The sequence below is a fragment of the Platalea leucorodia genome (genome assembly GCF_965183815.1).
Source record: "Platalea leucorodia genome assembly, chromosome: 1".
NCBI classification, from domain to species: domain Eukaryota; kingdom Metazoa; phylum Chordata; class Aves; order Pelecaniformes; family Threskiornithidae; genus Platalea; species Platalea leucorodia.
Window position 1 is genome coordinate 14,861,407 of NC_138823.1, and position 23,915 is coordinate 14,885,321.

General features: G+C 41.8%; 1 protein-coding gene across 2 annotated transcripts in view; it reads right to left on the bottom strand.

Annotated features, from left to right (window-relative positions):
• Positions 1-23,915, bottom strand: part of DEPTOR (DEP domain containing MTOR interacting protein) — a 75,822-nt gene that overhangs the window by 26,200 nt on the left and 25,707 nt on the right. For both annotated transcript variants that reach the window (XM_082307234.1, XM_082307235.1), the window contains exons 2-5: positions 21,936-22,114; positions 19,896-20,019; positions 14,152-14,330; positions 160-345 (exon numbers count right to left, since the gene is read on the bottom strand). In XM_082307234.1, the coding sequence (XP_082163360.1) occupies positions 160-345; positions 14,152-14,330; positions 19,896-20,019; positions 21,936-22,114 (668 nt within the window). The remainder of the gene's footprint in view (positions 1-159; positions 346-14,151; positions 14,331-19,895; positions 20,020-21,935; positions 22,115-23,915) is intronic.

The following is a 23,915-nucleotide window of genomic DNA, read 5'->3' on the forward strand; positions in this document are numbered from 1 at the left end:
AAGATTTGGTAAATCAAGTGAATGGACAATCCCATGAACAGGGATACATGATACCCTGCCCTATTTTTTTCAGATAAACACCAAAAGCCCTTGGCCAAAAAGGGCTGTTTAACATCCCATGGAGTCGCCCTACAGACAGCAGTATAGTTGGTGAGTCACCTGAGAGAAAACTGGTGTGTTTTCTGTTGTCATGGTTCTGCTTGCGCAGGCAAAACGGGCTGTCATGGCTTTCTGGCATCAAGCGAGATTTCTCAGTGAGGAGCTCCATTAATCGCCGCCGGCGGCGGAAATTCATTCTGCACTGGTAGAGCAAGTTGCTGTCCATAAAATGGTGCTTGTTGGACACTGGAAAAAGAAATGGATAGAAAGTCTATGCCTGGTAGGACTGAAATCAGAGTATACGTATTTGCAATGTGTGCACTGCACACTGCGTAAGGAAGCAACACCCGGCACTGTCCCCTCTGCAGACTCAGAAAAAGGAGGAAGGTGGTCAGCTTCACGTGGGTAGCTTCAATATACACGCTTTTATAGTGTCAATAACAAAGTAGGGCCTTTAGTGGTCGCTGCTGAGAGGAATTTTTTACAGTACCTTGATTAATGACAAGCACTCTTTATCGTCAAGTGGAAATGGAAGTATTTCATCTTTCCGTGACAGGTTGCATAACGGTCCATCTCCACGCATGCTCCCTCTGCATGCTGTGTGGTGCTGCCGGTCACTACAGACCAGACTTAGTTCCTCACATCAAGTTCTTTTTGTACATTCACCCGTCTAGGGCAGCCCCTGGGAGCTCTGTCTGATTGCCTGCCTCGGAGCTACAGGGCAGCAGCGAATCAAGACCTGTGTGTTTCCTCTGTCTTGTTCACCACAGACACCGTGTCCCAGACGCTTCCTGCAGGCCACTTCCTCCCCTTTCGCGCGGATACGCAAGGTTTGGGAACAGGCACCCGGCCAAAAATCATTTCTTACATAATGAACAGAAGTCTTAATTACAACCTGTTTTGACACTGAGAGCAAATCCCAGGTTGCTGATGTCAGAGCAAGAGCACCGAGCCTCCCCGCAGACTGCAGCATCACCGTAACCTCTGCGTGTTCACTGCCACTGATACTGCATCTTAATAGCGATGAAAAATGCAGCCGTTGGACGAGTCCCGAAAGTGCTCTGACTCCTTCAGGGCTTGATCGCAGAAAAGCCCTCTGGAGTACTCCCTGCATTTGTACTGCAGCGTCTTAAATAGCTGCAGTGGATGTTTTGGCTCCGTTTTCTCCCTCTTCACCTAGCTCCTGTGATCATGTTCCACAGAAAAGATTTCCCACAGTTGACCTTTTCCATGAAGGATCTAGATTCTGGATTTACGTAGTTTATAAATTGCATTTCTTCCAATATTGAATCATAACAACTGGTGAGTTATACATATTTATATGTAAAGTGTAAACAACAACATAGATATGCACTCAAGACATCAGCCAAGTCTTGTGCTTCATTTGGCCTCAACCTCCTACCACAGACACTGAACTTTTGCTTTGCTCTTAGCTCTGCCCAGCACATGGGGTCCAAAAGCAGCAGAGCCCAAGGTGCAACACCAGATCCAGAGCCTGGAGCCCTGCTGGCCCCCTCTCCCTTCGTCCTCATCCCCAACACACTCTTTCTTGCTCTCATCCCTTCTTAACGCCTCCATGTGTCTCAGATTGCTCTCCATGAGCCCCATGGAAGTACACCACATATATGGTCGCCTCGCAAAAAAGGCTGTATTTAAACATGAAATTTCAATGTTATTTGATGCTTGTGAGCTGAAGGAATAGCCTCAAAGAGAAAAAAGCCCAGTCACCTCCAGCAGCTGGTGGTCTCAGACAGAATATTTATGCCAGGCATGTCAAGTCATCCAGACAATAAAGAAGATACCAGTCCTAGCCACGGTCCTCAGGGCACAGCCCTCCATATGGATACAGAAACTGCCATATGGGGTCAGACCATATGTCCGTCTTGCAAAGACGCATGTCTCTTGCCTGCCTGGACCACTGTCAGTGAGGGGACGCTGCCTGTACAAATGGACTTTTGCCTTTGGAACACAAAGAAGAATCAGGACACAGCAGCTTTCTGAACTGCACATGCTTCTGCCCGCGCTGCCACGCAGACTGTCTGCCCCAGAGGCCTGCAGCGTGGCAGAGGCTGTAGGACATTTCTTAGAGTTTTGAAAAAACTCTAAGAAAAGTCTTGAAACTCTACCTTTTTTCATGAATAAAGCAGAAAGGTCATGCCAGTCAGCCAAACTTCAATGCTTCAAGTACCATCTACACAACAGACCCCCATTACCTAGATTGCCTGGTTCTGCTGAAGAGCTTCAGAAGAGCCAGCGCCACTTGGCTTTTCTCCGCTTCATTTTGGTTCTGAACCTGTTGTTTCCTGAAATCAGCTGTATGCATCCTCCATGAGCAAAATGGCTTTGCTAAGTCAAATTTAGCATTGCAAGCAATTCATTACTGAGTTCTGACATGTTAATAACTGCAGGCACACGCTGTGCTCATCATTTTGGACACATACAATATGCAATACTATTAAACAAGACTTACTAATGATCACTATTTTTGAAGAATGGAAATAGAGGAGGAGAGATTTGGAGACTTGCCCACACCCACAAAAGGATTTGCTATCAGAGGCAGAGTTAATACGTAGGTGTTCACAGCTACCAGTCTCATTTTCAGATCACTGACACATTAAGTAAAAGTAGCAATATCTAGCAATATCCTACCACATTATTAGAATAACCTGATGCAAATACAAAAAACTTCCTTTTCTTTTTCATGACATCTTAAAGAGTTCCCTGAAACTTAAAAAGAGAAGCTCTACTTAGGCAGCACACTACTGGGATTCACAACGTTAAGTGAAAGAGGGCACCACAAATACTCACTTGGAAGTAGAATTACTGTTGCCAACCATTTGCCATATAAGAAATATCAGTATGGTTTCTGATTCAAGTTAAATATTATGGCACTACATTTCTTAAGTAAAACTATTCTGTTCTGTTTGTGTCATTAACTGAAGTGCTCTGCCAGTCTTCAGAAATGATGATAATCAGAGATCAACACGCACTCGTGCTGCAGATATTGTAAAGCACTCTGAAATTCTAAAATAATCATTGACCATGAAACTACATAATATAAACTTTTTATGCCAAGACACTGAACATATTTTAGACTAACAATACTTGTTTTGACTGAAATATTGTAACATTATATACTTAAAATAGCAAAGCTTAGGTCTTACATTGAAGTAATTCATTCCTGCTGTAATTATTTGAGTCCATGGAAGGGTGAATTTCTATACAATAAATGAATACAAGTGAAAAAGGTAAGACCAATGACTGTATGTTGTAGAATATTTGTATATGATTTACATAACAAAGGGTTTGTAGCCAGAATGTTTATGACAAGTAGTATTAGTACAGAATCTAGAGCGCTCATTGATTTTCATAATTTAATTCCTCATTTCTACTGATAGGTCACATTTCATGCGAGAGCATTAGAATAACAGCGTGCATCTTCAGTCTGAGCAAATAACGTATTTGTAGCACCATGTAACTTTTTGCCTATTCCTTGACTAAAAGGTAATATTTATGTACATTTAAGGAGAAGCTCAAAAAATAAACAGGAGTAGTTAGCTCAAACAGCCTCCTTGTACATACATCATCAAATAAAATATCTCACCAAAATTATTGGTGTGCCTCATGGGGCTTTTTTTTTATAATCATCAGCTTTCTGACATATTCGTGATTTGGGATGAAATGTCCATGCCGGGACTCTGCCTAAGGGTGAGTGTATCTGGCATGGTGTGGAAAAAAGGGATTTCCACACCATGGCTCAGAAGGAAGAGGCTGAAGAGGGGGAAGCAGACACCGGTGCAGGCTGTCTCTGAAGCTCTCCTCAGGTGCAGTGGCTGCCAGGATGAGCTACGCATGCCCCTGTCCTTGATAAATCCCCGCTATGCGAATGTCGGATGCAGAGCACACACAGAAGGTTGGTTGTGTTATGCTTGCTGCATGCAGGGGAGAGGTCCCAGCGCAGGCATGGGTGCTCAGCTCAGCCGCTTTAACAGTCTGTGTTTTGCTGCAATCAGCGGAGAAAAGTGGGAGTGAAAAACTTTTCTAAGCTGATTGCAGAATGCTGAGAGGACTGCCCAGACTTGCTCAGGAGGGATTTCTTTAAAGGTAATTTAGAGGCTGTTACCTCGAGCTAACATGGAGTGTTGATTCAGAGGCAGCAGCAGATAAACTCGTGGTGCCCAACAAGGCTCCTGCTCCAGGTATCTGTCCCTCTCGTGGAAGTTGCCTCCGGATAGGGATTGACTTAACTACTCCTGAATTAGTTCACTGCCCTTCATAACGCAGCATAGAAAAGCAAACTGGCACCCATTTCAGTTTTTCTTACATTGTCAGGCCATGGCTGACGAGGATCAGGACCTGTATTTGTACACGATGAGGGCTTGTACACCTTGTACACCTTGTACACCTTGTAAAGAGCAAGGTGGGGTGACTTCATGGGTTTTTCATTCCAACTTAATTCACCAGCGCTCATGTGGCAACATGTTCATGTTACAGTGTGCACCTTATGAAACAGAAGGAAACTGCACCAAAGAGAGTAAAGAAACTGTACGGTGACTGGCAACCTCCAAAATCATAAAAGTGCACAAGAGCATTTGTGGTCCTGGAGGGAAAGGCACCAACAGTAATTCAGTCACCGATGTCAGACTTGGGAGGTACAGTTACAACCCACCAATCTAATCTCCCACATACACAGGCCACAAAATTTCTCCCAGAATCAGAATTAAAAAACTATCTTTTAATCTCACAAAACTATAGTTTAATCTTACTTTAAAGCAGCCTGTAATGACCACTTTACTCTTCCCCTTGCAAGCTGTTCGAGCCTTCAGTTACTTTCCCTGCCAGGCAATAAAGATTTAACTCAAGGCTGAATTTGTTTAACTTTAGCTGCTAACCCCTGGACTTTGTCACACCTTCATCAGAAACTTACATCAGACTTGGTCAGAAATGTTTGTAAAGAAGTCCGTGACATGATGAAACCAACTCTCAAACATATCTTTGATCAGCTGAATAAATAACACCCCTTAAATACTCATTTTTTTGGCCCTCCTTGAGGTCTCTTCAGACTTTCTTTATCCTTCCTATAATCCGGCTATCAGAATTGCGTGCTCACAGTTACAACCTCATGCCCCTTCTGTTACTTGCTGTCCTCCTTTTTGTACATCTCAGGCTCACAGTAACAGTTAATACAACCGTACTGCACGAAAAGCATAAGCTGGGAACAATTTGTGCCCTGTACAGCCTCCTTTCCCTGCACAGCGTTGCTTCACACCAACGAGCGGAGCCTGTATTCTCATTTCCTAGATGTATTGCTTTCTAGTTATACTATTAGTTATACAAAAATACACCTCTCTTTGGGTAACGACCATTTAATTAATAAAGTTCAATTATTTGTTTACTGTCTCATCTATCCCCAGAGTTTGCAAATGTCATCGGCAAGGATTTTAGATGGTTATTCCCCATTTACATTGCTGTTAAGAAGAGAAAAAACAGATTATTTGCTTTGGCATTTCTCTGAGTGGGAGCACTTAATGTTGCAGCTTTAGTGGTTCTTGTGCCTGGCTGCTTCACAGTTTCTGTCCAGATACATAAAACATAAATTGCAACATCCATGCAAATCTTCTTTCAGCTTCTGATTCTGACATCATAAAATCCTGGGATCTGCACAGGGCTCAAGCAGCCTTTTCATTTCTTCTTTTGCAAGGAGGCTGATGCACAGCAGAGATAGGAATATTAGCTTTACATTGATTTCATAGAACTGAGGAGGCTTCAGAAAGTACAAAAGCCTATTTTAATAAATGGTGTGACTCATGCCTTAAAAATCAGGCCATTTTCATAACTGGCTTTTTCCCCAAATCCATCCCACAACTTCAATTCCCCACGATTTTTCACGCTGATAATCTGTGTACATCTCCACCGCGGTGATTAATGCTTTCTACCAGCCGAAAGCTGTGGTTCCCAGTAGGCCACATCCAGCGATGCTCTCCAGCTGCTCGTCACATCCCCAGAAACACGATGCTGTCACCAAGCGAGCCCGTGGCTGGAGCCATGGAGCGGCTGCTCTGTGTCAAGGGAGCGGTGGGAAAGAGATCAAAGTTCCCCGAGGAGCCGGAGGAGCAGCTTTTCTCAAGAGAGCAGGGGACATGTTGAAGTGTGCGCTTGTTTGTTTGTGTGTGTGCTTGGGCTAGGGTTAAGAGGAAGAGGTTATAAAAGCATTTGCAGAGTATATGGAGTTTTCAGCGCTGATATTTCAGCCAGAACTAGCACACGTCTTTCCTCACTTAAAGACAAAAGCAGCACTGAACTCTTTCCAGTGGTGCACGACACATTTCCAAGCCTTTCACTGCATGAGGCAGCAGCCCCAGTCTATTCGCAAGTATACTTTATCTTTTTACTGAGGTAGTTTCCTCCATTAAAATGACATTAAACCCAGTTCGAAGCTGCAGGAGATCATTCTGGACCTTCACGATTACTGGCTGCAATGGTCTGTGCCTTCATATAGCAAGTCACAGATGACCATACCGGTTTTCACCTCTGAAGCGGCAGGACATTGCCCTCAAAGAGCTGACGTATGCAGGATGATGAGACACACGCTGGCGGGCTGCAGGGAGCGGCGCGGGGGCTGCCGGTTTATCTGAAAGAGAGCACGGCTCCCGCCAGCTCCCAAAGCGTGCCCGGGGAAGGGTCTGGCTCCAGCCCCGTGTCTTTTTGCTTCCTCGGTCCTGTCTCCTAAGCAGAACCAGTATTTAAAAGGGAAGGAAATAAATCAACACTGTAAAATAATGGTTCCTCAAAAAAATGCCTCTCTCCGTGGATAGCACACAGCTTGCTGAGCCCCTCTCCTCTGTGCCTCAGGCCTTTTGCCAGCTCGGTTTCAGTCCCTTGCCAGAGAAGCAGTGGAAGCGTGTCTGTCCACTTTGGCTTGCACAGAGCGGGGGTGAGCCCAAGAGCTTGGAAAACACCGACCAGCAGCTGAGACCCGCGCAGCGCGGCTGCTGGGCTTTCAGCTGGCCCCAGGCTGCCCACCTCTGCCCCGCGGCCCCGCCACTCCTGCCCCCTCCCGCTGCCACTCCTGCCTTGCACCCACGCACGTGCGGCCGGAGGAGAATAACCAACACTTTCTTCTGCATTGGACAATGCTTTTCCCACTCCTCTCAAAGCCTTCCTGTTTTTCTAAAGCTAATCTGGCATCTGCAAATGCATTTTAATAATGGCACCCATTCAGATTAGTTTCCTTTTACACATTGATGAATTCCACCTGCTTGGAGCTCCCTCAAATCAAGGATGAGAGACTACAGATGTTCAGCGAGCACAAGGTCTTGAGTCTTGGATTCCCTGCACCATATAAACATGAAGCTTGCATCTCCACCTTTTATGAATGTATATATGCTATGCAGACTGTAGATAAGCCCACCTGTGAATGTACTCAACTGGCATGTTAAACTCCTGGCAGTGCAGCTGTACTAAACAACGGTATTGTTTTCTCATTTGGATTACAAGGAATTCACTTTGAATCGACAATCGATCTAAGCTTGACCTGCTCTCATTTCCACCAACCCTCTCGTATAAAACTGCAGGGCAGATCCTGGCACTGAAATACAACGTCCAGAGAGCTGTTCCAGCTCATCCTAGCTAAGGGTGAAGCCAGTAATTGTGTCCAGAAGTAGGTCCTGGACCTGTAAGTAGTTCCAGAAAAAAAGCTGTGGTATAATTAGAGAACCATGTCTCCTGAGCTGTTTCAATGAACTGTGGTATATTCATGTAGTACAAAAAAAGTCTAGACAACTTTTATACTGCCTTTAAAGCTTACGATAGACAACTGTCAAAAGTTCCTTGGGAACTGAAATAGAGAGTATCCTGCTCTTATTAAAGTGGTATGTCCTGCTCAGTGCATTAACATTTTATTTCAGCTGCCTTAAAATAGGTATGCAGATAAGTGTTCCTATATACATTTTGTCTTTCCAGTAGGTTTGCCATCTATGTGCAGTCTATTTTCAAATACACACGACTTACTCTAGCATGAAAAGCCAGTGTTGAATCACACTCATTTCAGCAGTCTTTTCAGTTTGTATATGAGGATTTATCGTCTTTAATTTAGCAAGTTTACAGAACATAGCCAACTGCTTTTCTTTGCTTCCAAATAAAGTATGGAAAGTACAGTCTGTGGCAAGGGAAGCAGAAGATGAAAAGGCCCATCTGGGTATCTTTTTTCTGTTGCAGCTGTTAAAAACTGAAACCCATTCTCTGTAGAAAAATAGAATTTGGTAGTTAATATGAGAAGTCATCTTCATGTGTTATTTACATAATGCATAGAGAGTGTGGCTCTTTCAAAAACCAAACCCATTCCTGCTTTACATAAAGACAACTGCAAGAAGAGCACAATGAGAAGCCAACAGAATAGGAGCTGGAAGATTATACAATTACATACGAAGTTCTTCTTCTCCAACTTTTCTACCAGGGCAAAACCATGAAAAATATGCGAAGTGGTCTCCAGATTTGGCATAAGCAGTCGAATTACCGTGGGTGAGGTTACCGTCCCTACGTGTGCGAACTGTCGGGGAAGAACTCCCACACAAATAAACAACTGAGTGCCTCTGCATGGCATCGTCTCAGGGGGAACCGGGCTTATAATAAAAACAAAGCTGTGTTGCAGAACTTCAAAGACTAACTGAAGGTTTGTGTTTTACTGAGATAAATCAAAGCGCCACCTGTAAAAATGTGATGTTTTATAATTTTTAGCATGGAGTATACACAATGAATGCTTGGATATATCCAACAGCTGATGTGATCCAGGTGTTAACCAACTAGAAAAATTATATAAAACATCTATGTGTTAATTTTGGAGGAGAAAACGTACGACCATTTAAGTCAAAGATTTATGGAACAGTTCAATGGCACTTATAACCTGCTACCTGTGGTTGATATTTCCAAGAAAAGGGGTTCCAAAGAGAAATCTCAAATTAAGAAAAAAGTGTATATTTCGCATATATGGCAAGTTTTCACTCACTTACAAAATAAGAAATGTCAGCTAATCATAAGCAACTGGGCATCTAAAGTAAATGTAACAACACATACTTTACACTTTACAGAAATTTTAGATGAGAGAGGAAAAGCTTTTCAACAAAAACAAAAGAAATAATACTTTGTTAGATATTTAATCTACTCCACAATTATAACAAATTTTCAACTGCATCATGTATCTTGACACTTGAAACTAAATGCACTGATCATCTTGTTAAAGGAAATTTTGCTGTATAAAGGTACAGAGTCCTTGCAAAGAATAGGGAAAATTAAATACATGTTTTAAGACTTTTCTGCAGAGACAGGGAGATAGCGTATGTCAATATTTACTGTTCTCACTAAGTCACTATAAAATGTTTGTTTTCATCTCTGAAAGTAATTTGCACAGTGGAGTTTTGCTGATAAAAGATTAACTCTTGAGAGGTGGTCAGCACCTGCCTCTGTGCTAAGCCAGCAGAACACGTGTGCCTTGAACACACCAGGTCTGGCCAAGTGCAATTAACTCAATAAAACTTTTTAAAGCTGGAAGCTATTCTGAAGGGGGCTGGGGATAGAAGACATTTATGCCTAAGACAGGTTACCACATATTTACTATCATTATAAAATCCTAGCACTGATAAAATGTTTCAAAGAAGATACCTGCTAACTAGTCATCTCCACAAGAGATTTTTCCACCCCTCACTCGTTCAGGAAAGCAAAGTCTATGGCCTTCCCAAACCCACCACACGTGTTCCTTTGCTGGTCTAAGGCTGGGAATCTGCATCCCGCTCCCCTGGAGCGGAGTGGAGAGCCATGCAAACCGCTTCGTGCTGAACCGTGCTGCAGTCACTGCTGGGGGAAGGTGCTGGAGGGATGTCAGATCCTGTGTGTCAGAGATGAAGTAACACCTAGCGCATGCTCTTGAAGGTAAGCAGCAGCTTGGAAAAACAGCAACAGCAAAAGAGAGAGAATGTCATCTGGCACGGGAAGAGGAGCGCTGCGGCTCAGACCTGGACTTCTTGCGGGCTCGAGCGGGAGAGCAGCACACGCCGTGCTGTCTGTGGTGCAGGGCAATTGCTACGTGTTTACACTCCACAAGATGTTGAAAAGTATTTCTAAATGTGCTATGGTTTGGTCACTGCCACAAAGGAAATGCAAATATTCATCTTTCAAAGTGCAGGTGCTATCTTAAGAAGGCATAGGTTCCTCTTAATAGTATTAACCAGATTTTAAAATGGAAAGTATTTATCACGTGTGATTCCAGACCTTAAACCTTTCTGCAAGGCAGGCAGATGTTTCTCCATCCCCCCAGCTTCCATACCCAACGAGTCCTCAGAGGAGGACAGGAGGACTTAGCCTGTCACGTCAGTGGTGCCCTGCTGCTGGGGCTGCAGGCGCAGGGTAAGTGCTGCAGCAAGTGCCGTAACTAAGTATGAACCAAAAAATGATGCCAGAAAGAGCTCTGTGGATACCCTCTTTCCTCCTTGGACATCTCAGTATCTCTGTTTTCCAGCTGAGCAAGGGCTGTGACTATGCACGGATGTTCACGCTCTCCTCTGCCTTCCCCCCAGCCCATCCTTGCTTCGGTCTGATCTACCCTGGAGCTGGCAGAGAACTTCCTTCTTCTCTTGCTGCACGTGAATTTTGACCACAGTAGTTAATCTGTCTCACCATTTCCCTACAAAGAAGAACTAGGAAAGATTCAGTCTCCTGGAAGAAGGTCTTATCTGTTAATATTACAAAGCTCTACATGCCTCACTTTACTCGAAATGGGCTTTTCTACAGCTGAGAATTGTGTTCCGCACGCCTTTTGTCCCTGCCCTCATTGAATGTGCATCACCGTGTTTATCATTCTTCGCACAATCTTTATTCCTATATTCTGGTGAAGACCATCAGTTTTCACAAGTGCAGAATAACTACTGGCAATTACACTGCCAGCACAAGCCTTCAAGAAATGTACAGTGCATAATACCCTGCTACTTATATTTTTTTTTATTCCACAGTACCTAGGCGTACCAGTTCATAGGAGAGGACATCTGGCTCCTATTTGTGAAAATGGTGGTTTGTGGGTTACAATTTATACGCACCAGTGGGATTTTGGAAGGAAGCAATTCAGCACTTAAGCACGTTTCATCATTTTCATGTATGGCAGGGGAAATATGTATACTTATATATGCCCAAAGAGCTCAGGAAGATTATTTTTAAGCTGAAACATTTGATGTTTTTAGAGCATTTATACAATTCCTCTTAAACCGCTGTTTTCCTTTTTAAAACGAGCATCAGTGTTTGTTTCCTGTGTGAAACCTGGTTTGTGTCTGAGCAATTAAAGCGCAGACAAATGTGACAGGAAGCTGTTCTGAGTACAGTACCTCAGCTGCAGAATACAGCTTCTCTCAGTAATTGACATGAAAGTCAGCATCAGGAAAAATAAATTGCACAATGCAGTTGTGGCTGGAAAATTACTACTGAGATTGGCAACTTGATGCAACTATTTCTATTACTTTCTATTGCATTAGGCAAGGTAATAAATACTTCATAAGAATAATAGAGCAAGCTTTATTTTATTCCATGTTGTGGCTATCAAACAATATTGCTAGCAAAAGATTGCCTTTAGGGCAGGAAAATGTTTTATTCCCCACTCCTGCACAGTCGAGAGTCTTTCTGCTGGTTCTGCCAACAAGGATGCCAATTAGTGTCAAGTAACATTTTGGTACTGCTGATGAGATACAAGACAAAGGCAGCATAGTATGGTGAAATTAATTTACTGTACTAGGAGATAGCAAAATACCTTTTTTTTTTTTTTTTTTTGGTAATTGGACCTAGAATTCAGTGAGATGGGGAGAAAAAAGAGAATGCCACTCCTGCCATTTTAGTTTATATCCCCAGTTCTGTACTGGGAGTTCTCATTTCAAGCTCCCTTCTTAGAGGAAGCCAGCGTGACATAAAGCTTCAAAATGCACAGGTTGTATCCACTTTCTAAGGTGAACCCCACACCAGCTCTGTGTTAGTTCTGCTAGTACTTTCATCAATATCCTTAACACTACCTAGACAAATTGTCTCAGTGAAATCCAGAGGAGAATGAAATCTCCTGTTTAGGAGCGTGCACAATGCATGTCCACTCGTAAAGATAAATCTCAAGGACACCATTCAGTTTTATTTTACTTCCAGCTTCCTCATCAAGTCAGTGTGAAATCCCCACTGAGTTACCTTTGCCCCAATAAAAGCTGAGTGAGGAAGATGACGGTACCTTGGAGTGAGAAGGCCGCTTCCTCAGCAGTCAACCAATTCCCAGCGCCCCATCTGCGGTCACTTCATGAGTTTCAAATCTCTTCCTAACAGGGCGCTTTGCATGTGCTCTTGGCTGCTAGAAGAGGATGGGCAGGGGATAAATCTGCAAAACTGGCCAGGGCAATCCATGAAGGTGAGCAGGGCCAGCCTCGCTCAGGAATGCCCCCAGAAACCCGGCTTAAGGGGAGCAAAATTATTTCCCTGCCAAGGTGCACTGCTGAGGATTTGCCTTAGTTAATGAAACAATGGTTGGTCTGCAATAAAAGCCACATCCTGACTTCCTTAGCTCTGCAAAGATTTCAAAAGCAAAGTAAATCCAGCTTTGCACCATATGTCAAGTCCTGACTTTATTTCCTCTGCAAAAACACCAATAACAGCATAAATCTCACTCCTGTCTTTTTTTTCTTTTCTTTTTTTTTTTTTTTTAAGGAAAGTTTACCTTGTAAATAATACACAGAAAATGCTTGGGTAAAAATAGGAATGAAATCATTACTGCTGTAAAGAGGAGGGGTGGCATACCTTCCCTGTCCATCAAGCTCCAAGCAGTTGGCACCCTATAAATCATAGGAAGCGCAGGGGTAATTATAGAACTGGAAGCTGATTACTGCAAACATTCAGAAGTAGCTCCTAGTAATTGGAAGCTAAAGATAACGTGAGCATGATTACAACCACGAAGGAACTGTGCAGGTCACTTTTATACCCCCATTTTCCTCTACTCCTTAAAACTAGATTTTCTCAGAAAGCAACAAGCAACCTAGTCAATCTAGCACCTTGTATATTAACAACCTGTTAATATCATGAATTGTTTGTTCTCTGTCAGAATTCGTGTTGATGTGACAACATTCGGATCACCGGGATCTGATTACTTTCCCATTGTGCATTAAGCAACGTAGCTAACAGCTTCTGCCAGCTTGTTCTGTCATCTCCTGGCATCCCTTCATCACTCCCAGAGGCACTGCAACGCGTTTACGGTGGAAAACGCCTGGTCACAGAAGGGCAACTTGCACTGAGAGTAGATGATGACAACATGTAAAATGGGTTTTAGTGCCAGGGGTCTTCACTTCACCCTCGGGGCAGTACAGAGAGAAAACTCTGTCTTTTCCACCCTTAACAGAGGGAGCTCCTTGGCGAAGGTGCATCTGCCAGACACATTGTGCTGGACCATGATGAAATATTTGATTCCAGCCTCAAAGAAGTTACACCACCATGACAAATATAATAACAGTTCAGCCGAAAGCGATACCCTCCTTCTTGCCCAAACATACTAGAACAACTCTGCAACATGAGCAAGAGGGAAAGCTGCTATTCTGGCATCAGATTGTGCTCTGCTCCTGTCCTCAAGTAGGAAGATATACAGAACCTGTCATTTTTATTCTACGTAGAGAATTTAGCTTATTTGTGGCTCTAATCCCTACTTGAGCCTTACAAAGTTATTATTTACCTCAATTATACATATTGTTGATAACAAGTTCTACAAGTTAATTACCACAAGCGTAGGAGCATTGATTTTCATCCACATTCTCATGTTGTTATACAATCCCAAATTCTAGCTGTAGTGTGCATTTGAGGCAGAATTTTCAGAACTCATACAAGGAGCTTTTGAAAAAGCCACCATTTTATTAAATAAAGTTACCTAGACTCCTATCTGAAATTATTTAGAACTTGGACATATTATGACTAAGAAGACAAGAGCCTCTCCACGTGATTCGACCTGAAGAAAGTGCCACAAAAAGTGTAGCTTTTGTTACCTGGTAGTAAATTTCTCACCGTGCTGTATAATCCCGTGCTCCAAAAGTCTGCGGCCGAGCTGCTCTGCTTCAGTCCGTGTCGTGGCCTCTCCTTCCTGGATCAGCCAGTCAATGAACTCCGATGCCACGAAGGTCCGTTCGTACTTGACTCCTTCCTCTTCCCTGGCTTGCAGAAGGGTATTTTCAGAACTCATCAGCCTGGTATGGGGGGAAAAAAATGGTGGGGAAAAATACTGCTAGGGAAAACGGTTCTTCAGAAAAGCAACTCCAGATCTATTCTGGCAAATCTCACCGATACTAAGCAAGCATATGTGAACCTTTCACTGACTTACTAAATCTTTCCTCAAGCTATCAATCTAAACTTAGGATGTGAATTATAACTGTTTAGTGAAGAAATTTAGGCTTTATATCCCTGTGTGAAGTTAATGCTTTCTTGTTTTTTTCCCTAAAAGAAAACAAGGCTTTTCAGTTTCACATTTCCCAAAGTCATTTAGACGGTTTTGAAAATTCTCCCCATAAGCTCTAAACCAGCTGCAGAAAAATTCAAGAGGTACAAAAAAATGTAGTTCTGTGGTTTGGGTGGTTGATAAATATTTAGCGTCCAACACTTAGCGATGCAACTGCAATCAGTGAGTTACACACCTGAACACATTTTAACATCTGTGCCTCAGCTGGCTCTGTGTAACACCAGAGTTCAGAGGAACATCCTGAGGTGTCTCTAAATCTCCTACCAATTGGCATGTACGTAGCTTAAAGATGCTAATAAAATTCTTCTCCATTCAAGTAACCTATGCAAATGACACAGTACTAAAAAAAGTGAAAAAAGCCCCAGTATTTTGTTAATGCAAAAGTAAAAGGTTGACAGTTTGAAAGAAGAAACGAGAATCGCTCCCTTTTAATACAGAATCCCACTTTTTTTTTGTTTTGTTGGGAGACTGAGCACCATAGCCTCCTTATTTACTAATTTCTTTTTTCTTCATAATTCTTTTATTTATTATAGGCTAATAATAGGACTAGTGGTAAGGCTTTCAGAATAACAGCTCAAGAATGGCATGGCTATTTTTTCCATGTAAGACTAATAAGTAAGTAAGTCCCCTCCCTTCATCAACTATTTTGAAATTAATTAATTGTTGAACTACAACAGGAATATTCTGGAAGTGCTTAATCTTTGCCTGTCTGATCAAAAATTTGAATTTCATGTAAATCCATACATGGGCCATCTCCTTAAACTGCCAGCATGTCCAGAGTTCATGGAATATAACTTCACCTCCTTTGGGAGGCATCAGAAAAATCTGTGCCATACGAACACAGAGAGAAGTTTCATTTGAAATCACAGTAAAGAGGTTTGACAGGATCCAGCCCCTGTTTTTTCACCTGAAAGATTTATTCCCTTGACTTTAACGAGAGCTAACTGGAAGCCTGAACTGACTGGATCTGACCACCAGGCAGCAGATCATCAAACCAGGCAAGGGCTGCTCAACCACAGCTGTATCTCAGTGGCAGATATAATGAACTGCTCGTTTAGATGTTGGTGCGTCATTGCCAGCACCTCTGAGCTGAGTAACAGCTAAGAAAGTCAAAATTAGCTGAAGTCAGGGATGAGGCCAAAAGCAAGAGTATGTGCCACAGGGGACAAGGTATTAACTCCAGAACTCTTGCAAAGACTTTATTCTTTTTCATGTTTTGATTTACAAGCATCTGCATGCAAGGCAACATTTTGTCCCACACTAACCACATCTAATACAGACAGAGCTCCAAGGGACCATCTTTAAATGTGTCTCGTTCACCAGGCTTTTTCCCCCCAGAAAAACAGCAAACCCAAAGCTCGTGTCTTTTCGTACCATCTGCTGCATGGTTACCTAGAATTGGTTACCCAGGCTCTGCAGGCACCAAATAAAAAATCCTTAGGATTGTGTTAATTGTTCTTTGATGAGTCTATAATTAGTTGACCAGCTCATTGAAGTTGCAGATAGACAGGTCCTTGAAAAGAGATGCTAATCGTTAGATTTTTACAGAGACACAAAAGAAATTTGGAAAAATATCAAGTGGAAAAACACTCAGCTTGACATTTCACACCCTTCTGCATGTGCCCAGAATAGCACTGCAAAGGATTTGGACTTGTGAACAAACAGACACGACAAATCAACAGTTTAACAAACCCAGAAACAGCAATCCATAGACTTCTATCGTTAACTGAAGTAAATCACTGTAACTCCATGGCTGTCAACAAAGCTGTACCAATTTACATCAGCCAAAAACCTGGCCTTTCATTAGCCAGAATCGGAAACTGCCTCTCTCTCTTCTATTTTCTCCTTGTTTCAAAAAAACATGAGGCCATTCATGTCAAAACATATTATTTGCTAATACTGGTGTTATCCTGCATTAAGGAAATGTATTTAGCCAAACACTGAAATTCAAACCCTTTTCAAAAGAACACTTTAACCTTGTTCTATCTAAATAACTGCACCAGAGGATAAATTTGAATTAACCACTGATGAGTTAAAATGAAAGTGATTCAAAGAATGCAGTCTCAAAATTATCTGAATGATTTCCTGAAATTAAAACCATAAATCTGCCCTCTTTCACTGTGAAATCTGGTTGAAAAATCTCAGTTGAAGTCAACGTCATGAGATGACTTACAGCTCCTAAGCCCGACTGCACCAGAAACACAACAATCCTGTGTGTCTGACCAAAACCTACTGAGAATTGCAAACATCATAAAAATAGGGTGCCTGCACAACTTGATTTTTTTTTTTTAAAGCTATGAATCTTTTGTTTAAGATTTGCAGGGAGGGCTTTGTTCAACAGAACATGTTTATCTCATTCGATCTGTTTGGTCAGTCCTGTAGAGTATGAAAACCGATACCATCTTTGGACCTAATAAACTATTCAACAATTTTCAGACAAAGCTGTAGGAAAACCAGTAGGTTTCATCTCTAGTTATAAACTTGAAACTCAAAGCATGTTCACAGAAAGGATTACCAAAGTTTGCAATGATGTGCAGGGAATCTGAGCTGATTTATGATTTTTAGTGCAAATGACGGGAGAATACAGTCAGAGACTGATTTTAAATCTTCTAATGGCACAAGTACAGCCACCGACGCCGTCCACAGTAGGTAAAGGAGGTAATGCCACAAGAGAAGAGAATCCAGGGTACAAGAAGCTTTGTGGCCACACAGAAGGGAGACAGGGAAAGGGAGCTCCTCACTGTGGGGACAGACCGAATGCTCCTGTGTCCCACCCAGGGCAGAGCAGAGGCTGTTTACCCGAAACAGCTCTCTGAATGCAGGGAACCTGCCTAACACATCCATTCCTCTGCCTGTGCAACAACCTACTGATCCTCCTAAAGCATTTTGCTCGTTTTACACATTGAGGGTACCAATCTGTGTGGACCGATGTTGGATAACATGTCTGCAGTTTTTGGCAATCACAAAATACCCTGGCTCCTGAACGTAATGGTACTCCAGCCCTAATGCAGTGGGTGGAGAAGAGTGGGAAATAGTATTATAATGTCTATCTCAAACTAGCAAAGCCTAGTGAAGATCAGCAACATCTACAAAATTAGACACAGATTTTCAAAATATGTTGGATTCAGATAGATTTCCTTTGGCGTAGTTGCATTTCTTTTGAAATTAGGCCTTCAGGCATTTTGATAAACAAGTCGAATATGCTGGTGACTTCATGTCTGTGCATGAATACTTTTCTCCAGTTGTTGCCATTTGATAACTATTTTAATTGCACTGAATTAATGTTTTCTTTCTCAAAACTATAAGCAAACTGATACAACAGATATATTACACATACAGACATTTCACTGCAGAACTCTTTCTGTAGTAGTCTGACTTTCAGTATTAGATTTTGAGTTTAAAATGCATCCAATGAAACCGTGAAGGTGTTGCTGATAAGCATGCATGGACAAGGGACCCGACGAAATCTGAGTGCTCTGCACACTGGATTTGCTACAATAAACAAAGGGAAGCCCAGATAGCCCAGGTATGCATTCTTATCTCCCATGAATATGAAATATTTCCAATGATCCATGGAGAATTTTGACTAGCTTTGACTGTCACAGACGCGTTTTGAAATGCCATGTATTTTTAAACTATATTATATTTAGCACTCAGGGCTAGTTTTTAAAGTTTCTGAACCCTTTACATACGTTGCCTAGGAGCAACCACCTCATGAGGATGCAGTTATATTTAGATATAGGTGCTGCTTTTGGCATTAACTCCTTTTCCAAGATGGGAACAATCCATACTGGTATGAAAAATTTTCTGCTAGTATAATGTTGGACAAACTGGACACTAGATACTGGTTTGGAGACAGTCCTTCACACAGAGAAATGGGGATGGAAGCAGACACTGGCAGAACAGAGTTCTTCCCACCATGGCTCCTTTCATGCAGAGGACTGTTATCAGCCTCACCAACAAAAAATGATTTTGCTCACAGAAGAACTGAAATAGAAATATAGAAAACAAATAGAAAAAAAAGGTTTGCTACCATAGACACACCGATCGGCTTTTCATAGCATGGGCCAAGCTTGGAGGCACTGCATGTTACAGAGTCTAAAGGAGCAAACACTATGCTTAATAAGGCACAGGAGATTTTGGAGGTGAGTGATTCAATTCATCTGTCCCAGTGCATCCAGTGAAGGATTTTTTCCAGTGGTGTATTTTCTTGTGTATTACACATTTTTTTTTACTTCAAATAGCCAGAGTCACTAAGTCTCAGGGAATTTTATATGATCGGTGCAACAAAAGCGGTGGCATTTACAATTCTTGGTTTATATTTCAGTTTAATGCTTTTTCACCAAATTGACCTTCAGAGCCTTCTAACCTTGAAAACAATATTTATCATCAGCTTTTAAACTTGGGATTGTCCTGAGTGCTTTATTCTAAGAGGGAAACAAAATTACTTCAGCCAGAAGACACAGCATCTCTCCTGGCTGCTTCATGCTTCTGCTCTAACCATGCAGGAGAGTGGGTGGGATTCAGTCTGCAGCAATACTTCAAGCTTTTTTGTAAATAACATATAACAACTTTTCCATTAGTTTGTAGCACATGCCAACATGCTTTTTATTCACTCTGCTTGAAAGTACCGCGCCACAACCTCTACATCCTCAATAAAAATGTCATTAATTATAGATTGGGAAGTATGGTTAAGCTGCCTCGTTATTTGATGGAAGTAATCCAGTGGGATATTCAGTATCTCAGCAGAATCATCTGTTTCAAATCTTAATTAAATGTTCTTGGCTGGGATTTTTTTGAAACTACATTTAATATAACCTTTCTGATGTAGAAGCTTTGCAGACTGGAACACTGAAGATTAATTTCACCTATTATTTAAAATAGATAAGATATGGAGTCTCAACAGATATGTAGCCACTTGTTCAGTACATGTTGATGTACCAAAGGTTTAGGTCTTGTGATTACAATTTTACATGACAAATCATCCATTAGTAATTATTTTTACAGAATAGAGTTCAAGGGCTTAAATTTACATTGGGTTCTCATATAGGATGTATTTACAACCCAGAACATAAGAAAAAGCAATTTCATTTTAAATAAAGTGCTACAAGTGAACATGGTAGAAAAGCGAAAGGGAAATGGGAGAGAGAAAGGTTACCAAATAAAGTCACAGGATTACCCAGACCCATTCCTGCATGATTTGAAAGAGACTGTCTATTCAAAAATAGATTAACAAGTATCGTTTGCCTCCGGTCGTCCTATTAGCAACACATTATGGATACTGAATGCAACATACTTTTCATAGAGTCTTTGTCCTCTCATGAAGACCTTCACCTCATTGTCCAGCGGAAACGTCCCGTCGTCTTTTCTGAAGCGGTAGAACAGTTTGGCATCCTTGAATTCCTTATGCTCATCACAGACTGAAAGGTAAAATAAAAAAAAATTCACAGTGATGTTAAGGAGTTCAGCATCCATTTAGCAGGTATCGCTGCTGAACTTCAAAGCAAGCACGTATGGAGCCTAACCCCCCGTATTTCTGAGCATACAACTTTATTCAGTTCTAATAAATGATGAAAGGCTGGAGAAAACTTTCACATAGGCAACCAAATTTCTAGGTGAGGGGGATAGGTGTTCATCAGTTTTGTATTACTGCAAACATAAAGAGCAAAAAAAGCATCCATCTGCTATATACCCAGAAAACCTTTTGACGAAAACAGTCGGTTAGCTTATTTGTTTAAAAGGCCACCAGTGTAGAACAGCCAATAATTTAAGGACTGGCAACCTTCTTGAAGTTACTTGTATCAGTTGAGTGATGCTGTAGGAAAGTTGAGACTCGCTGCAGAAACAGTTAAAATCAAAGCCTTCTGCCCTCTTAAAATTGTCTCAATTGCTCTGCCATGCCACCAAGCAAGGTACAGCAGGAGCACAATGCAAAAAGCTAAATAAGGTTTATAAGAGAGAAGCTGACGATGGGCTCCTGTAAATGCAGAACAGAGCTCCAGCAAGGACATAAATTAACAGGAAAGACAGCCCAACCAAGCTGCTCCTAGCAGAGTTGTCAGCCCACATACATGGGCTCACCTTCTGCCCCAGAGGAGCAGGAACTGGTACCCCTTTCACTGGACACGGGAGTTGAAAGGATGCTCTCAGCATCCTGCAGAACCTGGCTGAACTTCTCCGAATTTGCCCTAGCTCACTTCATAAGCAAATTTATTAAATTTGAGTGCAATATGTGTATTTTTTTAAGAAACACCTGCTCTATGTGTAATATATACACACACATATATAAAATTTGTATTGAAGTTACAGTGTGCAATTGAATCCTGAGGTAGAAAACATCTGAAGGCTGTTAAAGCTTTAAACAAGCATTCAGCAATAAAATATCTATTGCTCAATTAAATTAAGTCACTCAGGCATCCACGCAACTCTTCACTGACATTTTCTCAATAGAGGATTAAGCAGTCAGATTTGAATACCCTATAATTACTTTATTCTTTAACTATCTACCGTGAGTCCCAGTTTCCATAACAACCCAGAATTTTAATTTAATAGCTGAGCAGAAGCTGTAGAAGTGGCACTCATTCAATATGTGCATTTCTTCCTTTAATTAAGATGTTGTTAATGTATTGCAGATAGCGGCAGTATTGCTGCACATACAGTGACCCCTGCATAACGTCAACATTCGTCTGTTTGTAGTTGCTCTGTTTTCTCTTAAAAAAGAAACAAATGGTACATTTTGCCTTTTCAGAATGGGTAATACTATACACTTGAAATCAAGGCCTTGGATCTTCTTTGTTCGTGTGCTTCCTAGCCTTTTTGTGCACTAAAAGGCAACTAAATGCTACCACTGAATTGGAATTCTCCTTTTAACAGCGTAAATTGTTATTCAAGAAGCTGAAAGGAACAGATCTCAAATAGACAACAAGTTTAGGAGACAATTAATCAGGGCACAGTCGGACCACTAACTTTCTTGCAGCTGTACCAGCACTAATGTTTGTGCAGCTGGTGTGAGGGCCAGGGCCAGAGAACTAATCCACGTGAGAAAAATGATCTTTTTTTGCCAGCTGATTTTTCAGATGGGTTTTTCAGCTGGAAAACTGTGCTCTGGGGAGCAGGGAGGTGAGGGCAGCGGGGAGAGAGGGGACAGGATCCAGCTGGGGCTGTTCTGCAGGCAGAGAAGCAGCAGCACAGTTCAAGGGAGATGCTCCCTTTCTGGCAGGGAAAGGATCCTACCTGTCCTATACTTGGTTGAAGAGCAGGAGTGGGATTTCCCTTTGTTTCACAGCAGTCAATAAAATTTAGCTTAGAACTTTTTAGCAGCCGATATCGCACTTACCATGGTGGATAATGCTGTGATCCAATAATTTCTGCACCAGTTTAATTGCCGTCTCCCGGTCGGAGGCCTCTTTATGGTCAATCAGCCAGTCGATCAACTCTTTGGCAACAAAGCAGTTGGGGTATGTCTTGAGGTGGTGACGCCGATCTTTAATGACCTTTTCTTCATGCAGTCGGAGCCTGGGGGTCAAATCACCTTGTGAATATTATTTGCAAACAGCCTCTGTAACTAGCAAGATTGGGGCAAGAGCGGAGCAGAGGCACCCAAGCCCTGCTCACGGGATGGGCTTTGCAGGTGTTGGATGGAAGAGGAAGAGACTCAGTCACACCTTCGGCGGTGGCGTCTGACCACCAGGCGATCCACAGCAACCATTTGTTACAAATTTAAACCCCATACTTGGAAAAACTGGTTTTCTGCCCAGTGGAAAAGATTAAATAACAAAGACCAGCGCAGCATACTAAGCCCATTAAAATACTTCCTGTAGGTCAATTAAACTGTCAATAATTTGGAATTAATTTTCCCACATTACCACTAATACGTTCCATGTTACTCTTTTACGTTGTGGTATCACTGCCGTATATTTTTTTTTTTGTTCATCTCATTCATTTTTTTAGCTCTAGTTTCTTCCTTGGTTGGGTAACTGCATTTTGCCTCCAGCTGCACAACAAGCATTGCCTTTATGATTCAAAATTCTGGTGCAAAGCTGTTCCAACACAATGTTATCTAGCATACAAAAGTTGCCTCCTACTCCAAATAAATGAGAACTGTCTATACAACAGTTCTGAAGGAAGCATAAAACCCACAACACTTGGGCTCCTATCACAAACAGAAATATTGCCATTTATTTCCAAGTGGTCAGGATCCTACCTTGTAAACCCTCTCACTGACTTCAAAGAAGTTCTGAGTAACGCTATAATAATTGTAGGGGGTACAACTATCTCTATTTCCTAGAGAGGAAGATAGCACAGAAGGGCATTAACATGAGCCTCAAGAAGCACAGAGCAGGAGTCCAACCAACTTTCCTCTCAATATGATTCCAGTATGAAACAATTACTTCTCTTTAGAATCAAAGAAAGGAAAAATATTTGGCTGAAATCAGTGAAGAAAACATTATTAGGGCATTAGACAAGGCTTATCTAGGCTTCTACCTAGAAATAGTAGCAAAGCAATGGTTTTGTTTTGCAGCATTTAGCCTTGAACTACACTGGAATGGCCAATCTTTGATATGAATTCAAAACCAGCTTTGCAAATATCATAAAAAAATGAAGATTTTATATTAAAAATACTGATAAATCAGATTAGTATTCTGGAAAGAAGTGCTGGTAAATACCGCATGCATCGTGAACTTCTCTGAGCTAAAATACCTTTGCTTAAAGCATATTTTCCAGATGTGCTCTAACAGCTGTTGCCATACTTAGAAAGAAAAGCCTACACAGTTTTAATTATAGAACATGCAATTATCGGTATGTCTGATGGAGCTTTAAATTTAAAATATATTCCAGGTTCTGTTAATGTTCATCCAGTCTTACATCACACAAAAATCTGCAAGAACAAAACTAGGGAAAGGGCGTATAATACATATGCAGACAAGTCAACCCAGCTTTCAGTTATCAGTGTAAGTCTAAATGGATGGAGTTCATCTGATACAAGAGGGAAACTCCCTTCTACAAAATTCTTTGTCCAAACGTCGCGTAGGAGTGTGCCGGGACTGGTCTGGCATTCCACAACCAAGCCAGTAGCCAAGAGCCCCAGAGATGAGTATTTATGCCTTAAATGCTGACTGAAGGCTTTCCTGCAGTTGGTGGGCTTATAAACATTTCAAGTTCTCTGTCATGTCAGAAGACACGGGTTCCCACTGCATCCTTCTTCCTCACTCAGAGCATTTATAGGGTCCTTCAATATACCTTTTTGCCTATATTCATAAAACTCACAGAAATTTCATTATCTTAATTATCTCCACCCACATGCTAAAGTGGATCC